General features: G+C 47.2%; 2 protein-coding genes across 8 annotated transcripts in view; one reads left to right on the top strand and one right to left on the bottom strand.

The window, feature by feature from the left end:
* SLC37A3 (solute carrier family 37 member 3) overlaps nt 1-15,166 on the bottom strand; it is a 46,547-nt gene extending 31,381 nt beyond the window's left edge. The window contains exons 1-3 of one of the 3 annotated variants that reach the window (XM_039482762.1): nt 15,144-15,166; nt 1,915-2,088; nt 665-779 (exon numbers count right to left, since the gene is read on the bottom strand). In XM_039482762.1, coding sequence (XP_039338696.1) covers nt 665-779; nt 1,915-2,015 — 216 coding nt within the window. In that variant the 5' untranslated portion in view covers nt 2,016-2,088; nt 15,144-15,166. Of the gene's footprint in view, nt 1-664; nt 780-1,914; nt 2,089-8,765; nt 8,946-15,143 lie in introns of those variants that run through there. The other 2 variants (XM_039482755.1, XM_039482745.1) reach the window with 2 other exon arrangements.
* RAB19 (RAB19, member RAS oncogene family) lies at nt 10,262-19,415 on the top strand. Of its 5 annotated transcripts, none has more exons than XM_039482782.1 (4): nt 10,262-10,403; nt 11,290-11,519; nt 13,316-13,499; nt 16,669-19,415. In XM_039482782.1, exons 2-4 carry the CDS (start codon nt 11,322-11,324, stop codon nt 16,932-16,934), a joined length of 648 nt encoding a protein of 215 aa, XP_039338716.1. In that variant the 5' UTR covers nt 10,262-10,403; nt 11,290-11,321; the 3' UTR covers nt 16,935-19,415. The 5 variants fall into 5 exon arrangements, with proteins under 5 accessions (XP_039338716.1, XP_039338726.1, XP_039338741.1 ...); XM_039482792.1 differs by having other exon boundaries at nt 10,398-10,418; XM_039482807.1 differs by lacking the exon at nt 10,262-10,403 and adding an exon at nt 10,557-10,695 and having other exon boundaries at nt 11,290-11,513.
* The last annotated feature ends 265 nt before the right edge of the window (nt 19,416-19,680 follow it).

Raw genomic sequence — 19,680 nt, 5'->3', positions numbered from 1 at the left:
CAAGGAACTGGGATTTTAAAGGCAGTGGGAGCTGCTGATAATTCTGCATTTCTGAAAATCCAGTCACTTACTCAAGCGTTTAAATGTGGACATAGCAGCCTAGTTTTAGGCACCCTGTTAGAAATATCTTGGCCGCTACACATAACTAGCTTGGATTGTAGCAGTTTTCTTCCCTCCCACGTCAGCCATCCTTTCCAGAAGGAAATAAAAGCACTACTACTGACAAAACCATAACCACAATGTTACTAACACCTCTGCTTCTGAGATGCAACTCCCTCCATTGCTCATTTCACACACAGGTACCTGAAGCTACAGTCAGTGGGTTTTCCATCTTTTGCATTCTGCTGATTACCATACACAGATGTTTCTGTGGACCCAGTTCCCATCCCAACACCATTACTCCCCAACTTCTCAAAAAGTTTCACTCTGTGGCTCACTACGAAAGGCTCTGCTGACCACTGGTGGTCCAGAGACTATAGTGGGGGATCTACTGTTTTAAGTCACCTGAGACTCCCGCCTATGCAAGTACTCAAGTAGCAAGGGGTATCTCTGGCAAAAAATAATCTCTTTCACACCAATGTCTGAGTTGGACCATTCACAAACTAGCATTCGTGTGTCTGTATTAAAACTTGCCAGCTAGGTTGATAGTCCTGACTGTTCTCACCTCATATGGCTGGAGCTCCAGGGCTGTGGTATTTAAGTCGGAAGGAGTCCATTGGCTGGAAATGCTGACCTTGACATTGCTGAACGTCTTTCTGGAAGCATGGAGCAGGGAGTAACTGCAAGACAGAGAGTGAACACACATAGGTTTGACAGATCTTCACTGCAGCAGAAAGCGAAAGGGACCCAAAATTCCATACACAGTCTGCCTCAGGGCCCAGCCAAGAACCTATTCTTTATTTTTTGGTGGGAGTGGAAGCACCCTAATTTGCAGTTACATACTCTGATTGTTGTTAGTGTGGGGAGGAATGCCAGGCCTAGGAGTGTGATCGACATCTCAATTTGGAGGGAATGAATTATCATCATCATCATCATTTTTTTTTTAAGGAGGGGGGAGATGAAATGTCCACCAATGGTTATACACTGAACACACACACTTGCCCAGCTAATCACCACCATAGGTTCTCGTCTAAAGACCCATCAGATATCCTCTTTCCTCCAGAACTCTGCATGTGTAGAATGCAGAGAGGAGAAAGAAGCTACCAACAGCACTGGCAGAGCACTTCACACTGGTTGGAGCCCTCATTAAATGTGCTCATTGTTGGGATTGAGGGTTTATTTTCCCCTGGTTTTGGAAGACTCCACTTGCTTCCACTCTTCCGTAGTGTAACTCTGCATGAAGGGAAATGGACAGGTCAGTGAAGTCCTTCATCATGAGTACTATTTGTGTCAGTGGTTTTCAACTTTTTTTCATTTGTGGAACCCTAATAAATTTTGAATGGAGCTGCGGTCCCCCTTGAAAATCCTAAATATAAGTCCACAGACCACAGTCACATTCCTCTCCACACTAAAAACCAGAGTATCTAACTGCACATTAAGGTACTTCAACTTCCACCAAAAAACAGGGTCTTAGCTGGCCCTGAAGACCACTATTCTATGGTAACAACAATCTTTCGTGGATCCCTTAGACATAGCCTGCGGTCCTTCTGGGGTCCATGGACCATAGGTTGAAAATCACTGATTTATGTCAGTATTCACACAGGGAATATGCATTTCGTTATTTGAATGCACAGGAAACTCCGGCACAACATTACTGACACTGTGCCTCCCTCCACACATCATTATTACTACTTGGCTTTTTATAAAAACCAATGGTCAGGTCTTCTCATTATCCTCCCTTGCTTTCCCTCCACACAGCCACTCCCCAAACTCAACTGGACAAATGTCATGCTGATCCAGGAGCGGCCAACCTACCTGAAGAAGGTAAGCAGGAACACAGCAATGTGGTGATGAGTGCAATGGGACACAAGGGACCCATTTGCAGGCTGCCTTCGCAAATTCCTAGGCACAGCCATACTGCTGGCCTCGCCCTCCTTCTGGTCCTTGGCCTCAAAGGCTGAAAGTTAGTTTAGGTCATTTCTCTTCTCACTTCAAAGGAAAAAAAGAAAAAAAAACATTTGAAGAAAAGCTCACTTATAAAACAATGTTCAGCAAGTAGCTGGAACACAACAAGGGGTACAATGCTATTCCACTTGTTCCCAGTGAAGTTCGAGTCTCTAACCTCACCTTCAATGTTCTGCACACCTCTGTGCCCATCTCATCAGCTTCTCCTTTCCTGGCACCAGTAATGCCTGGAACAGTTTCTCTCATGCACCAAGCACCTTCATAGTCCCACTTCTTTCACATGCCCTTCCTATGTCCTGCCTGTCTAGGTTCTTAAAGGGTGCCCATCAGCGGACAAACTCCCCAGGGGGTCTCTCCCCAGTCCCTGAATAGTCATCCATCCCCTATTCATATTTGTCCAACTTAGACTGCAAGATGCTCAGTGAATGAACACACTTTGCGCTCTACAGACTGATCATAAGAGTCTCTCTTACTACTGTTATATGACTGACACACACCAGTGATCTTAAAGCGATAGTTCACATTCACGTATCTGACTCCTGCCAGCATCTGCTGGAGTCAAGTGTGAGATTTTGAATTTAAATGTCTCTTCCTTTGCCAATAAGATGTCAACGAGAGACCATATACAAAAAAGAGTGGACATACACATTTGGAAAAGGGGAAGCTTAGCTTAGAAATTATGGGGTGGTGAGGTCCAGTAGATAGGCCTCCTGCCTACCAGTCCTGTGCCCTATATTCTAGTCCCATCTTGGCCACTGTCATGATGTATGACATTGAGCAAGCCACTTAACTTCTCTGCACCTCACCATCTCCATCTGTAGATGGATGTTCATACCTGCCCAACCTTCTACAGTTGCAAGTCAAAGAGTGTAACACTTTATTTAGAGACTTACAGCTAGATCAGGGAAACCACAGCAAGGAAGGAGTATACAGTGCTTGCTAAAAACCAGAAGAATGGACTAGACCAATGTTTTTCAAACCATGGGTCATGACCCAGCACTGGGTCACCTTGCTCTAGTCAGCACCGCCGACCAGGACGTTAAAAGTCCCGTCAGCAGTGCTGCCCAGCTAAGGCAGGCTAGTGCCTACCTTTTCCAACACTACGCTGCGCCCCTTTTCCAACACTGCGCTGCCCTCTAGGCGGTGGGGCCATAGGGCTCCGAGCACTGCCCCCGCCTCGAGCACCGGCTCCGCACTTCTATTGGCTGGGAAAGAGGGCTGTATGCACACATCCTGACTCAGCTCTCAGCACAGACACCAGCAGGAGGAGGCAGCCTCCTCGCTGAACCCTGGTGGGCTGCTTAGAGACCGGGACCAGCTGAAGGAGCCGCTGGAAAGTCATAGCTGTCCTGAGGTAAGAAACACAGGGCACTGCCTGATGGAAAACCCCAGTCCCTAGGAGGAAGGCTGGGAAGACCCCTGACACGAAAGGGGTGCTTTTGGGGAAAGCTGTATAAACTGAACCCAAGAGAAGTATATATTGTGTAAAGCTGCTGGAGGCGAGTGGTTTATTTCTGAAAACCCCAGTAGAGGAAACTAAGGAAAATATGTCTGCAGGGCCTTGCTAGGCCAGGAGGAGGCACTACAGAGGAGACATCCCCTATGACAGGTAAGCATGTGGGAATCCTGCAATGGGGGAAACAGTGGGATACACAACTCCTCATGGGGGAACTGGTATGGGCCAAGGGGGTCACACAAAGCACCTAGCACAGGGAGGGAAGGGGTGCGCACACAGAGCTGCTGCCAGCGAGGAAGTTGCGAGGGGCCCATGAAATAGAGGGGATGGGAAGGTGGGGCACAGGGAGCTGGTGGTTGGGAATGGAAGAATGCAAGGAGGCCCTGGTGCTTGGTCTATAGGGGCTATGAAGGGTGAGACAGACTCCCTAGTGTAAGACCCCCTTTACTCCCAGCTGCAAAGTCAACCATGAAGAGAAATTCCCCTGAAGCTATTGTTAATTAACATCTACTAGCTCTAACACAGTAGTCTCCAACCTTTTTATGCCCAAGATCACTTTTTGAATTTAAGTGCAACCCAAGATCTACCCCACCCCTTCCCCAAGTCCCCGCCCTGCTCATTCCATCCTCCATCACTTGCTCTCCCCGACCCTCACTCACTTTCACTAGGCTGGGGTTGGGGTTCGGGAGCAGGCTCTGGGCTGGGACCAAGGAGTTTCAAGTATGGGAGGGAGCTCCAGGCTGAGCCTGGGGCAGGGGGTTGGAGGTGCACAAGGGGGTGAGGGTACAAGCTCTGGGAGGGAGTTTGGGTGCAGGAGGGGGCTTGGGGCTCAGGCAGAGTAGTGGAGTGCAGGAGGGGGCATGGGTTGCAGGAGGGGGTATGGGGTGCTGGGTCTTGGAGGGGGCTCAGGGTTGGGCTCCCACCAGGCAGCATATACCTTAGTCAGTTCCTGGCAGCGCAGCAGGGCAAATGCAGGCTCCCTGCCTGCCCCATGCCACACCGGGAAGGGGCCAATGCACCCCTGCAGCCCATGGGGAAGGGGCACATGGCTCTGTGCGCTGCCCCTCTGCAGGCCCCGCCCCCACAGCTCCCATTAGCCACAGTTCCCCATTCTCGCCCAATGGGAGCTGCAGGGGTGGTGCTTGCAGGCAGGAGCAGCACACAGATCCCTGGCCCCACCCCCTGAGCCGCAGGGGCCCGCTTCCAGGAGCGACATGGGGCCAGGGTAGACAGGGAGCCTGCCTTAGTGGCAGCCCTGCTGAGCCGCCAGACTTTTAGCCACTGGAGATCTCGATCAACTGGGAGAGTCTCCGGGATTGACCAGTCAGCAACTACTGCTCCAATACATCCCCTCTGCCCCACCAGGACTGAACTGTTCCCTAGAGAACATATCCTCAAGCCTGCTATACAGTTGGCTCTGGGAATATTATTACTAGCTACTGGTATTACCAGCCAATTTCCAGCTAGTTAACACTCCCTTTCCCTCCCACAGTTTATTTTATGCAAGTAAAAAAAGTGTCAATACACTGTGCTATACAAACATTTAAAACACTGCATGGGTGGGGAGACTTGTGATTTAGCCCTGTCAACACTGGCTAGCCAAATCAAATTAGAAAACCATTCAGTGGGAGCAGTGTTGCAAAACAGCACTCAAACCCAGCAGACAGTCTGAATTCCAGTTATGGAAACATTCCTCCTTTGGGGTGTGTGCCAGTTTACCAAAGAGAGCTTAGCGGGACAGGAGAAACAGAATTCCTCTGTCTTCCTTCACATGTGCAGATGCCTTTGCGATGATTCGCATGTCTGACAGGACTAAAATAAAGTGGACGCATCTCAAATTTTCAGCCACACAACCCAATTTGGGGCACTTAACACTCACCACCCAGTCTCTCTCCCTCCCTCTTTTCTGGGTTACTGGCTGCTGCATTGCTTCTCAATTGAGCTCTAGGGCAGAAAAGCAAAATGTTTATGGAAACCCCCATCCCATGGTTACTCCTCAGGTTCTTCTTTTACTCTTCCTTCCAATTTTTTTTAAGATTCCATTATATGAACACCCACAGTGAAAGTCTTACTTCTAAGGGCTTGGCTACACTTACAAATTTGCAGCGCTGCAGCAGGGTGTGAAAAAACACACTGCAGGCGCTGCAATGCGCGGCGCTAAAGCGCGCAGTGTAGTCAAGCCCAGCGCTGGAGCCCACGCTCCCAGCCCAGCAGTTCTATTCACCCACAGGGAGGGAGAGGGGAGACAGCGAGGAGAGTTTTTTCTCCCAGCACTGGCGCTGCCTGCCAGCTAGCTGCGCGCTGCTGCGCTTTGTTTTTGAAGTTAAGCCTAAGGTAGACATGCCTGACCCTAAATATGCTATAGCCACTAACTGCTAATGAATGTTAAGTGGCAAAGTGTTCCAGGGTTGGCTCGTTTCTTTAAATAGGCAAAGCACCTACCCTGGGAATAGTGGAAGAGAAAGATACAGGGACAACCATCTTTTGACTGCAAATCTAGCTGAGGTTATAACGAGGGCTGGTTGGGGAGATGGAAGGATACAGAGTGTACATGTGCCTCAGAATAACCATTAGCCTGACAATGAGAGCACTCACCTAGAATGTGAGACACTGGTTCAAACCAGAATATTAGGCGAGTCTTGGTAAATCATTCAATAGGTTTTCATTCCATATTGGAACAAAGACAAATATTGAACCCTCGAAGAACAAGTCTTATTTTCTGGCCAGCCTTATTTATAATAGCATTTAACTGTTAGGGTCCCTTCCCTCAAGGGTCTCAAAGTGTTCTTCAAACATTAATGATTTAAGACTCAGCATTTCTGTGACAGTTAAGCAGTGTTATCCTCATTTTATTGATGGGGGAAAAAAAACACAGGCTTCTTGCTTCCCAGTACACTGGGAATAAATTATATAATTGTTAGTTCTTATATAGCACTTATCAGCAGATCTCAAAGCACTTTACAAAGGAGGTCAGTATCATTAGCCCCATTTTACAGATGGGGAAACAGAGGCACAGAGGAAGCGACTAGCCCAAGGGTTCCCAGGGGGTCAGTGAGAGCCAAGACTAGAACCCAAGTCTCCAGAGTCCCCATCCAGCACCCTATCGACTGAATCCTGCTGCCTCCCTCAACATAACTATAGGAGCATATGATTTGCTATACAGAATCAAATGATTGCTGCATCAAATTAGATATCCTGACATCTTTGTCCATCCACCCCTTCATAGCAACCAAGCAATGAAAAATACCCAGTTCTTTAGAGGAAACCTAAGCACCCCCCTAAGGCACTTTGTAAATGGTACTGAGAGGGAAAAATAATCCTTTCTGATGTGTTCAGTTTACAGGGATAGTCTATTTTTTGTCAAGGTCCAAGTTTCTTGGTCAATGTATAGTCAAGGTCCAGACTTCAAAGAAAATAAAAAAGTAAATAAAAAAATTTCAGGGCCCATTCAAAAGCATCTGGCAGTCCAGATTTTGCCCTCAGTCCATCTATTGACTACTCTGGTTTACAGTCTGAAACATGAGCGTTTCCTGACACTGCTTTAGCATACACCAATGCAAATCTTACTTGTGAGAGTTACCCCACCCTTTTCAATATCTAGCCACAGTTTTGACCCTATGGCCTCTACGCTATTTATAGAGCACATATCTTTACTGTATCTGAGGTGCCCTTCTCTGGGCTTTTCAATCCCAGCTACATTTCCTGAAGGTGATCTGCAGGGATATGGCAAGGGAAATATACTTTTTGAGTATAAAAGAAGGCCCAAGGTTTTGAGTTTTTTTAAACCAAGTGTTTTTCTGACTTTTACACATTAGGAATTAATGCCCTGTCTAGGCTAGAAGATACTGTGGGGACAGGAGAACAAGTGAAATGATAGGAACCCAATAAGTGAAAGTTAAGCCTTTAAGAGGGGAAGGTCTTAGTTAAGACTGTTTTAAACAGTCTTGTCAGTTTGTTTATACCTATTTAACTTCAACCAATTAACATTCTGAATAAGCCTTTGTTAAAGACTCAACATCCTCCTCCCCCACTTCAATTAAGGTGTTAAGAGCTCACAAACATTCCTCATACCAGCCAGTGATCCTCCAAAGCAGCCAGGGAAGACCCAAATTAATATTCTTGATATTTTTAAGGTGAAAAACCAGAAGAAAAGCTTTAAAAAAGTATTTTCAGACTCTCTCTCCACATTATAAAGAACAAAAAAAAAAGGTACAAGAGCAGATCTCTCTAAAGCCAAAGTATTTTCAATTTTAACACATCCAAAGTTTCTAATTGCTTTAACTGTTATTGCAAAAGGGAGAGATTTCTTCAAATATCAACAATAACTCTTAAGTAAAGAAGAATAAATGCTACAGAGTCAGTGAATTCACTCAAAATTTTGAGCACTTTCTTTTGACTGTGTTCACTGTTCTTGACTATTTTAACTGAGTTTACTGGAAAAAAATCTTCATGGAAAGAGACAATGGTAAGGAATTATTAGTAAAAAAATGATTGTTGAGTTAGATTACCAGTATTTGCATAGCATCATTACTTGCCATTTCATTAACTTTTTCAATAAGCTATAACCATCTAGCAGAGGCACTATTCCTGTTAAAGCAGTCTGCTGCAGAACACTCAGGTCATTAGCCTAAATGCCAGAGGATACTGCATTGCCTCTGGTTTCACACCTGCAGCAGAGGGCCTGCATGTCTGCACACAAAGGTTCTGAACGTGTGCATTAGGCGCAGGAATATTGCTTTTATTATTATTATTATTATGATTATTAAACTCAGAGAGGACTCATGAAGCATTACAATTCGCAAAGCACCTCGAAATTTTCAGATGCAAAACACTATTGAATACAAGCAAGTTTGGTTTCCGATCAAGCACCCCAAACCCACTCTTCCAGGCCTGAAAACAGTGACAACTCCTGAGCCATACAGACCCTAAACCCCACACGAGGAAACAGGGAGGCGGGGGGGGGGGGGGAAGCCCAACTGGTATTAACAAAAACAACAAGGCTCTTCTGGCTGAAGAGAAGACAAAGGAGACCGCGGCTCTGGAGCAGCAGCGGAGCTCGCAGATGGCACCGAGGAGAAAGGCTGCAATGTCCCCGCCCTGGGCAAAGGAGCCCGTTCCTCGAGCGAGCGAGGCTCAGCCCCGGGCGGGAGCAGAGTTGCCACAGGGCAGCTCACCCCCCCCCCGTGCAGTGCAACGGGGCAGGAACGAACCCCTCCCCCGGCCCGAGGCCGGGCCCGGCGCTCACCTCCCTTTTCAGGCGCTCAGAGGCGTCCCACCGACTCCTTCCACGTCAACGCAGCTCACCTGCCAGCATCTCCAGACCAGCTACAGGAAGTCACGTGATCCCGCCTCTTCCGGGGAGGCAGGCCGCCCACGCCTCGCTAGTGCATGCTGGGAGTTGTAGTCCTTGCCCAGCTAATTCGCCTTCCGCCCGGCTGAGCTCCCCCCGCACTGGGGCAATAGCGGTAACGCTAGGGAGTGGCCGCGCTGCCCACGAGGCTCCCGGGCTGTGGCTGCTGCTGCACCCTCTTCCCAGTGCCACGCCTACATCCTGCACCGTGCACACCCATCAGCTGTTAAGAATTACAAGTATCAGAGGGGTAGCCGCATTAGTCTGGATCTGTAAAAGCAGCAAAGAGTCTTGTGGCACCTTATAGACTAACAGACGTTTTGGAGCATGAGCTTTCATGGGTGAATACCCACTTCGTCGGATGCATGAATTACAACATTCAAAAACCAGTCAGAGAACACTTCAGTCTCCCTGGTCACTCGATTACAGACCTAAAAGTCACAATATTACAACAAAAAAACTTCAAAAACAGACTCCATCGAGAAATTGCTGAATTGGAATTAATTTGCAAACTGCACACCATTAAATTAGGCTTGAATAAGGCTGGGTCATTACACAAAGTAAAACTATTTCCCCATGCTTATTTGTTCCCTCTACTGTTACTCACACCTTCTTATCAACTGGTGGAAATGGGCCATCCTGATTATCACTACAAAAGGTGTTTTTTCTCTTGCTGCTAACAGCTCACCTTAACTGATCACTCTCATTATAACTGGTATGGCAACACCCATTTTTTTATGTTCTCTCTCTCTCTATATCTCTTCCTACTGTATTTTCCACTCTATGCATCTGATAAAGTGGGTTTTAGCCCACGAAAGCTTATGCCCAAATAAATGTGTTAATCTCTAAGGTGCCACAAGGACTCCTTGTTCTTTTTTGCTGATACAGACTAACACGGCTACCACCCTGAAACCTGTCAGCCAAGGGACTGTTATTTTTAGTCCTTCGCCTAACACAAAGCCTTTCAGAATGTCCGGGGCAGGGTTTTTTGGGGGGCAAGGGAGCGATGATAAAACCCCAGGACCACTGTAGACTGGGAGGGCTGCTAGTTGGACAAACTTCCCGGGCACGTTCAAGGGAAACCCAGTTAGTGTGACACAATAACTATCGCCATGGCAGCTCTGCACACATTAGCTTCCCAGCTGGCAGCTGTGCGGGGGGGGGAAGCCCCAAGCCAGTTTCCAGAGAATAATGACGTCATGTGACAGACAACTTCAGGGCCAGGCACCGCGGAACCAGCTAGTCAAGTAACAACGTGCGCCCCTGGCAGCCCCAGCGAGCCCCGTTCCCAGGCACAGGGGAATCCCGGCTTCCCATTCTGCACCATCGACCCGCGGCTCCCGCCGGGTCTACGCGGCACCCGGCGTTTTCCTCTTTTACCGTGACCCCGCTTCTTGTACTAAACACACCACCCCGGCGACCCTCCGAGCTAATGATTTCATTGACCCCTCCCACGCGGAGCCACCCTGGCTATTTAAGAAGACTCTGATGGGAGATAAGCGAGCTACAACGGAAGCAAACAGAGGCTGCTCTGTGAGCCTTGGCTGAGCTCGTTTCCCATTATTCTTCCCGTAATCCCCAAAGAAATATTCCGGGGAGGGGGAGACTGGGCGGGGGGTTGCTCGCTACACGGCTCCGGGGCGCTCAGCACGTTTCTAAGGTGGGCGTTAGGGGGTGGCTGGAGACGCTACATTAAGCAGCTCTCCCTGTCTCCGAACTACGTTTCCCAGCAGCCAGCGAGGGAAAGGCCAGAAGGGGCGGGCGGGGGTACAAAGCGAGCTGGCGATACCTGTTCACACAGGTACGGGAGAGGGGTGAGTAACAGGTGAGTAAACCTAGGCGGGGGAAGGGCGGCGCGTAGAATTTGGCTTGGGCGCTTATGGCTGCGTGCGGCTCGGCGCCTCGGTAACTCTCAGCTTGGTCCCCTTGGGGAAGGCGGAGCGGCCGGCCGGCGCCAGCGCCGGGGAGGAGAAGTTTGAAAGAAACCAAGCTAAGATGGACTCGATTCAATGCGGGAAAGGGTGCAGGGAAGACACGTGGCTTCGGCACACTCTGATTCGGAGGTGAAGCTGCGCCTTCCGGATTGAGCGTGGGGTTGTTTTCTGTCTTTGGGGCTAAGGCACTTTGCAAGGCAGCGGGAGGGAGGCCAGGCGAGTGTTGTTTCGCCGGGCACGCAGCTCTCATTAAACTCTCCACAAAGCGACTCCCGCAAGAGGCGGCAGAAGCCAGTGGCGGGGAGGAGCAGGCAAGGCGGCTCCTTGCTCCGGGGGAGAGGAGTGGCCCTTCCGTGCCCGCTGCCCAAGCGCTCCGCGGCTTATATGACCTGCGTGGGAGGCCGCACGCAGCAATTCTCGCCCCACGTGCAACACGGGTGGCCATGCCCCGGGGCTCTGAATGCCGTCTCTGTCCTCCCTCCCAGGGGGGAGAGGCTGAGCCAAGAAGGGGAGGAGGATGATGCCCTTCTCCAGCTCCGGGTCGGAGGAAGCCTTCGACTACTTGTTCAAGATCATCCTGATCGGAGACTCCAACGTGGGGAAGACCTGCGTGGTGCATCGCTTCAAGTCGGGGCAGTACCACGAGAAGCAGCAGAACACCATCGGGGTGGACTTCACCGTGCGCTCGCTGGAGATCGATGGCAAGAAGGTGAAGGTTAGTGGCTGTCGCGGGCTCGGTGGTGACAGGTGACCCAGAGCAGGAAACAGTTGGGACTAAAGATTGTGATCAGCACGGGGCCGGGGACCACGAGTCCTCCCTCCGCTCATGTGCCCTGCGCGGGACAAACGAGCTGCCTGCACCCGGGGATGGGGGAGGAAGAAATGGGTTGCAATAACTAGGAATCTGAGCGATGTTGCAGCCGGCGGTCGAGCTGCGCTGTGCTGCAAGGGTCCCCCGCGCACCTGCCCGAAACTTACCTGCAGGCAGCAAGCCCTGCCTGTTGTTTCAGCCCTGGGCAAAGCTCAGCGCACGCTGCCCCTTGAGCCCGCGGGTGGGCTCCTCTTGTGAGGAGGAGACACCTTTTTTGGAGGGCTACAGCTCAGATATTGCCCATGCCCTCTGTGCCAGGTCACAGCAAGTGAGTGCTAACTTGCAGGTGGGGTGGGCCATCCCTGTTCCTGTCAGCCCCCGTGGATGGGGAAAACTCTGTCTCCTAGTTCAAGCACAGGCTAGAGGTGGGTTTTGTTCCCAGCTGTGCCCAGATTTCCCCTTGGCCTCCAAATTGCTCATTATTCCTTGTGTGCCTCCTAAAATGAGCTGGACTCACCCCTAGTAATTCTGCTGAAGACCAGGGAAGAACTTGCCCCTATCAATGTAGATATAATATTCTAGTGTGCTCCAAAGGAACAGCAGGGTAAAACCTGAGTGCTGTCTGTCTGCATTATTTGTGCATGTATTTTGACTTGTATGTACATCTAAAAACATAATAATCTTGAGGATTAACCCCTGATGGAAATAGATGCCCAAACCAGCCTTCAAATAGCTCTTGGGCCTCTCCTCCTAACCTCTGTGGTGAAGAGGATGGCACTCTAGAAGCTGAATCCAATGATCGAGTTGGGAGACATGAACTTGGGTCTTTGCTCTCCCCAAGATCTGCAATTCCCTGAATGGCAGTGCACTCAGCTCTGAGGAAAGCTGAAGAACTGGGATACTGTGGTGATTAGCACTATAGAAAAACTTAGCTAGCGCTTATTTTGAGCTTCCTCCCAGATCAGCCCTGAGTATTGGGCTATATAGAATAGACTGATGGATTTCATCCTTTTCCATACATTAGCTGCACAAGCTACTGTCTCTTTTCTTCCCTCCCACTCCTAAGGACACAACATGATAGCCTTCTCCATAATACAAACCAGTTAGGAAAAATAATTCCTCCAGAATAATGTCTAAGCCACATTATAGCATGGTTTGGTTCTCTCTGCATAGACCAGCCCAAATTGTGTTATAACCATGCTGCACCTTGGTTATAACATAGTTTGTCACATCTACACAGGCAAAACCAAACCATCTTGTCAGTAGGTTCACTAAAGCGGTTGTAGCTTTAGGCGATGTCTATGCTCCCACGTATATCAGCAAAACTTGTCACTCAGGGTATAAATAAGCCACCCCCCTGAGTGACCCAAGTTACACTGACCTAAACTCCAGTGTGCGCAGCACTATGTCTGCAGGAAAGCTTCTCCCAATGACATAATTGCTGCTGTTCATTGGGGGTGGATTAATTAAGTCGATGGGAGAGCTCTCTCCCATTGGCCTAGAGCATCTACACTACAGAGCTTACAGCGGCATAGCTGCTTCGGTGGAGCTGTGCTGCTATAAGATCTCTAGGGTAGCCATACCCTGAGTGTAGATAAGGCCTAGTAGTATTGAATGTCATAAATTCCAGTGCAAACTCTGAAGTGGCATTCACTAGACTTCACTGGCAGTACTTTTTTTTTTTTTTTCTCCTCCTGCAGATCCAGGTGTGGGACACAGCGGGCCAGGAGCGCTTCCGGACAATAACTCAGAGTTACTATCGCAGTGCCCATGGTGCCATCCTTGCCTATGACCTTACCAGGAGGTCCACATTTGAATCTATTCCTCATTGGATTAATGAAATTGAAAAATATGGAGCTGCTAACTTAGTCCTGATGTTAATTGGTAGGAGTCAAACTTTTTTTTCTATTTTGGTTTTTATTTTTTATACATAGCCTTAACCTCCCTTCCCCTCCCCCCCTTCATCTCAGGCTCTAGTTACATGATTTTTTCAAAATACAGAGAACAGAATGAGTGTAGTCACTTGAGCTATATTCTTTTTTGAAAGAAAGTGACCCATTCCTGTCTAGACAGCAGAACCAAGCAATGTCAAGTATTCGTATCCTATTCCTTGTTTTTGCCCCATTATAATGGAAAAAAGCTTACTGCTAGTCTAACCAGGGCAACTCCCTTGAGGTCACTGGATATGGGCCCACTTTCAGAAATGATGAATTTAGCCAAATGGTTCCAATACACGCGAGCGTAACAAGTTGTCAGTGGGCAAAAATGCACCCATCTCAACCTCCTCTCTGATATTCCATATGTTCGCCTTCCTGTGTCCGTTCTACTGATGTGCACTTGCTTCTACTGCCCACGGGGGCTGATCCTAAGTGGAAACAGGCTGGCAATGGGTCCCTCTTCCAGAGCAGGAAGGCTGCTGCCTGTGTCTCCCCCTTTCTTTCCTCACAGACAAGGAGAGTGGTTGATGGGAAGCAGGGATATTCCTCCCTTCCCTCCCTCCTGCAATCAGAAGTTGTAGTTATTCCTTCTCTCATCCATAGGAAAGAGGGTTGAGCTGGCAAAGTGAGAGAGCCTCCCACTTTTGCCTGTTCTGTTATCAGCACTGTGCTGAGAGCAGCATATTTATACAAGCCGCAGAACAACAATCCGACTTGGCCCCGTAGTTTGGCAAGGCTGGACCCCCAAGCCTCATAGCTGTGGGATCTGAGCCCCTGCTACCACACACTTTAAAAATACTATACTCCTATTTATGAAGAATTAGATAAGTCCTTCCTAGTACTCATCTCAAGATGTGACATGAAAAACAAGTTCTGACTTGCATGGAGCTGGAGAGCTTGGTGTGAACAAGGGGCTAGGCATCACTTGAACTCTGTAGCCCTTAGTCTGTTTATTATTTCTTTCCTGAAGTGGAAACACAATCTATTGTGCTCAACACACAAATGAAGAAAGCCCTAAACTCTTTGGAAAATGTCCAGTATAGATTCAGTGTCTCAGAATAAAACATTGACTGTATTTCAAAGGCTGGTACTGCTTAGCTTTTACTTGCTACTCAAACTGTCTGACTGAACCTTTCCCAGCTATTCAGCTATAGAATAATTCATTCTGGTGTAAATTTCTAATGCAAAATAATTTGATTCCTACCCTTTCACATTTGAAATAGGCTTGGGGAAAGAGAGGAGATATGTAAGAAAATAAACAGATACGCTATAAAGCTGGGGTGTGGCTTTTTTTTATAAAGCCCCTCTAGAAAAAGATTGACTCCTGACAGTATATGTTTTGAATTTGCTGAAAAGACAAGTTTCAACATCCTTGAGCAATCTGAAAGTTCTCATTAGTAAAATATCGTACACGCCAGGAGAATATGGAGGTTCAGGCAGGGGAAGAAAATCTGTTTTATAAGATGAATATGCAACTTTATAACCATTAAAACACAAGTTGTATATAAAAATAAATTAAATAGCCTTAAGTCAAACTCTAGTAAGTTCTAAAGCAGTGTTTTCAGGGGTGAAAGTAACTTACAGGACTTACTGGTACTGCTGGAGTCCTGAGGTGGGTGTGGCCTCATCTGGAAGAGGTGTGGACTCAACCATAAGGGGTGGGGCCTCAAGATTTAAAGGCCCTGGGGCATGGGCTGTGGCTGGGAGCCCCAGGGCCTTTAATCAACCTGGGGCTCCCAGCTGCAGAGGTGACTGGGGCAAGTTAAAGGGCCCGAGGCTCTGGCTGCTGCGGAGCTCCGGGTCCTTTAAATCCCCACCGCAGCTCCGCTGCCGGGCAGAGGCCAGGATTTACAGGGCCCAGAGCTCCTGCCGCTGCGGGGAGCCCCGAGCCCTTTAAATCTGGTCCCAGCCTGGCCGCTGGAGCCGCGGGCGGGATTTAAAGGGCTCTGGACTGCCCGCAGCTGTGGGAGCTCCGAGCCCTTTAAATCCCTGCCGTGAAAGCCGGTGCGGTCCGGCACGGTGTACTGGCTCTTGCTAGTACGCTGGACCGGACTGGCTTACTTTCACCTCTGAGTGTTTTTCCTACTTTGTCTATCTGTACATTTCTGTTATCAATGGAAATATTTCCATTGGTTTGTGTGTACGATGAAATTGTTTAATGACACTATTATTAGCTAGAGGTGCTTTCTGGTTTTGGACTAGGTTTTGATTTATACTGATTGACTGTATAACAGTTCTATCTGCATATGCAAAGTTGCTGCTTATTTATATTTAAATTGTAGCCTATATAAAGCTGGCCAGCAGTGATAGGGTCATGTACCTTCTGACTTTACCTCCAAACTCCTTAATTGTAATACTGGACCTTGTTAATATCCAAAGCTGGGAAGGTATTTCCTTACCATGGGCTGAGGCTATAAGTGTTCCTATTTTCTCAGAAGACCTGAATTAGTCTAGCAATATCCCAGTATTGGTATTGGGATCTCCGCTTCACCTAAAGATATAGGCCAAATTAATTTGGTAGTACCATATATATGGCTTCCGTTAATGGTCTTCTGAATGGATGTTTGATACTGGTGAGAAAATTCACACAAATATTTGGAACACATGGAGACATGCTTTATAAGGAGCTATATTGTGCACAAGGTCCTCTTGGCATTTTGTGTGTGATCACTTTAACAGCTAAGCTACCTAGAAAGAAAAAATAGCCAAATTAGAAAGAACACCTGTATAGAACTGAATTCTCTAACTCAGCAAAACCTCTAAGAAGTTGCAAAGTGGTAGGTGAATCTAATTCTTTCCAAGTCAGTACTCCTGCACTATTTCCCTAAAGCAGGTCCAGGAGCACAAAAATGTATTTTCAATTTCAATTTGCAGCATGAATTGGGTAACCTTCACCACAGGCCCCAAAAAGTTGCTGTAGTTTCCATGCATGAAACTTCCTTGGTTTTAGTGTTCTGCTCACTAGAAATCTTGTTTGGCATAATGTTATTCCTTTGCACAAAATCCCTTTTAAAAATAAAAATTAAAAAAACATTGGGGAAACTAACCAATTGCATTGTTTGCATTCATACATTAGAATGCAGACCATTAATGGAAGCCTTTTTTTTTATTTAAAGGGAACAAATCAGATGTAGCAGAGAACCGCCAGGTCCTTTTTGAAGATGCCTGTACACTGGCAGAGAAGCATGGGCTATTGGCTGTACTGGAGACTTCAGCCAAAGAGGCCCAGAATGTAGATGAGGTGTTTACATTGATGGCAAAGGAGCTGATAGCCCGCAATACCTTGCAGCTTCATGGGGGGCATCCTCCAAACAGCATCTATCTGGACTCCAGGCCAGTGATTGTCAGTCCAAGTGCAGAGAAGTCCCAGTGCTCTTGCTGACGAGATGTCTCAATCATAAGAGCTGTGAAGGTGTGGCTGATGATTTCATATGTTTCCTGTTTGGCCTCAAACCATCATTCTAATGTATCACTGCCTTGCTGTTTTGACCTGTAACTCTCTCCAGGAGATAGGTGTTGCAATGGTCAAAAGTGCTGGATTGCCTTGAACATGGCAGCTGTTGGTACTTAAGCGAAGACTTTGAGCTGAGAGGAGAAGACTAGGCACTGCTAGCCTGAAAAGAACTGTGAAGACTCTTACTCCTAAATGGAAGCAACTGCCTTTGAATAGACTCTCTAAATAGTCTTCTGGCTGTGCCAGAGGCTGACTGTAACCAGGTTTTGTGCTGACTGTTTCCTTTAGGATACACAACCTGCTGTAGGTCAAATTCTTTGGTCTTCATAAATAGCTTTACAATGTGTGACACGTGTACTTAAACTTTTTTGTTCATGGCTGTTTGGCTTGCAGTACTCCAGTGTTCAGATCTCCATTCAGGGAGATGCTGATGGCAGGTCTGTGGCAGATACAGTGCCATAACTTACTACTGGTATTGTGATCAAGTAGACAATGCTGCCACATCTATCTTCCTCCCTTTGCCAGACAACTTAGCCTCCATCCCTATTGCTTGCATAACAGCCAGAATAATTTGACTGGTATGCCAGTGGGTCTAGGGGTACCCCTAAGACTTTTTCCCCCAACTTCAATGGGTGAGAAGAGCTGCCTTCAGTCGTCGTCTTTGGTCTTTCTGCTGACATTGAATAGTACCAGGGCCACTTTTTGGTGGTTGCTGCTGTTGTGATACAGACTCGCTAGTGAAGCCCCTTCCAAGCCACTAGTAATGGCCAGAATTCAAATTAGAGATGAAAGACTCCCTATTATTTCTTACTAATCCCTTGCTTAAACTGAAGGGATGATTTTTAGTCAAAAGCCTATCTAAAACAGTTGCTGGTCAGGTTGTGGAAATGACACCATAGTTTAGTCTTAAACTCAAAGATAGCTTTCAGGCTTCTGTACAGCTGCTTAGAATGGCTCACTAAGTAATTGATTTTCAGCAATGAAGCAGGATAGGGATGCCCTTAGTACTGCTACTGGATTGCATTTTTCAGTAAGACATTGCCTAGCTTTTGGTGGCCGCAATACTGGTTTCAATCAAACTTTTGTATTGTGAAGCTTCTCTTCAGCAAGGGGGTATGTGTTTCCTGTCATGACCTTTCAAAAGTATGCTCTGCAAATTGATTGTAGTTTTCTCTGTAAACTCAGAATTTCTTCACTGCTTTGGGAGATTTCTAATGAGAAATTTGAAGGGAGAGCTGCTAAAATGGTCAGCTGTGTTAACAGTGGACACATTTCTACCATTCCTGACAAAGAAGCTTCTGCTAGCATAGGTCTCCTACTCAGTTTATTGGAAGACTCCAGGAAACTGTTCCTTTAACCCCATAATTTCTAACTAGGGGTTGGGGAAAGTGAAACAATACCAGTTTAACCCTTTCTGAGAAGATTGCCCAAGGGATACTCAAAGCATGGCCCTAAAAAACCTTGCCTGTGTCCCTCTGTACTCTACTCAAATGCCTCTTTAGTTATGCTGTCACTGGTGAATTACAAGCTAGAATTAAATACAGACCTAGTCATAATGCACAGGAGCCCAAGAATTAGGTGTCAGGTTTGGTAAACTGCCTTTGGTATCTTAAGGTTCACATTTTCTTCTCTGCTTTTGAATAACAGGTGGCAGAATCTCTCCTTTCTGAAAAGGCTTGTCTGATCAAGCACAAAGAATGTTAAACACTGACTTTTGGATTGAAGGCTTGTGGTTTGGGCATATATTTAAACACAATGAAACTTCCTCTGGCCCAGTTTCTTCTCGTGTGTGTTAAACATAGCTGTTAACATGCCTAATATTAGCCACCGGGCTGCTCTATGAACTAAGAGCTGAAGTAATGGGGGATTCCCACTACTGGCTACAGACAGAGCACTCACATTTACCACCTGCTATTTAGCCTACATTTACCTTGTCAGCCTAATACTTGTCTGCATAATTCTATTCCCCCTGGCTGCGTAGACCTAATGGAAAGTTATAGCCTATGTTGGTTGTCATTAGTTACACCAAATATGCTCCTTCAATCAGCCTATCCAGCCCCTTTATTCATGTATTCCTCTTTACCATTCAACTTCTTGGGGACTAGGATTGAATGCAGACTTAGTTGAACAGAGAGGTAGTGCTGCTCCCTCTGCTGTAATGTGGTGTTTTAACAATCCAAAAATCACTCGCGTTTTTGGGCTGGTACGGTGATTTGATGCTCACTCATCTGACATTACTTAACAGTGTAAAGGCAGGGGCTGTAGGGGTTTTGTTGTTTAAATTAAAGCATTCCCCCCATGCTCTGCATGCAAACCAAGTCCCACTTATGTGAGAGTCCATTTACATCTTTGTGCAACTTTCCCTCCTAAAACAGCCTTAATCAAATAAAAACAACCAAAAACCATTTACCCTTGTGCACTTTATCTGGCCTCTTTCTTTCGATAGCCAAGACTGATGAGCCAGTCCACAAAAGTTACCATGATGAGTAGCCTTTCCTAATACTTCTCTTGGGCTGATAGAGTGGCTGGAGACTAGGTACCTACCAACAAAGGCTGCAGGACTGTTAGAGAAGCCCCTCAATGCTTGTCAGTCCATTTGCTAGGTTAAGTACATGTCCCTGCATACCTCCAGCACTACTGGACCTTCTGTGACTTCCCCAACCTGATATTCCAC

This window comes from Mauremys reevesii, linkage group 1, assembly GCF_016161935.1.
Source record: "Mauremys reevesii isolate NIE-2019 linkage group 1, ASM1616193v1, whole genome shotgun sequence".
Lineage (NCBI taxonomy): Eukaryota > Metazoa > Chordata > Testudines > Geoemydidae > Mauremys > Mauremys reevesii.
Note: the sequence above shows the minus strand (reverse complement) of the source record. Positions and strands in the feature narration are given on the sequence as shown.

What these genes read in the sequence shown, in the direction of transcription:
- RAB19 (XM_039482782.1), top strand. Translation starts at nt 11,322, where the DNA reads ATGATGCCCTTCTCCAGCTCCGGGTCGGAGGAAGCCTTCGACTACTTG. An exon ending in TCGATGGCAAGAAGGTGAAG is followed by an intron (nt 11,520 to 13,315) that starts GTTAGTGGCTGT and finishes CTCCTCCTGCAG; the next exon opens with ATCCAGGTGTGGGACACAGC. An exon ending in CTTAGTCCTGATGTTAATTG is followed by an intron (nt 13,500 to 16,668) that starts GTAGGAGTCAAA and finishes TTTTATTTAAAG; the next exon opens with GGAACAAATCAGATGTAGCA.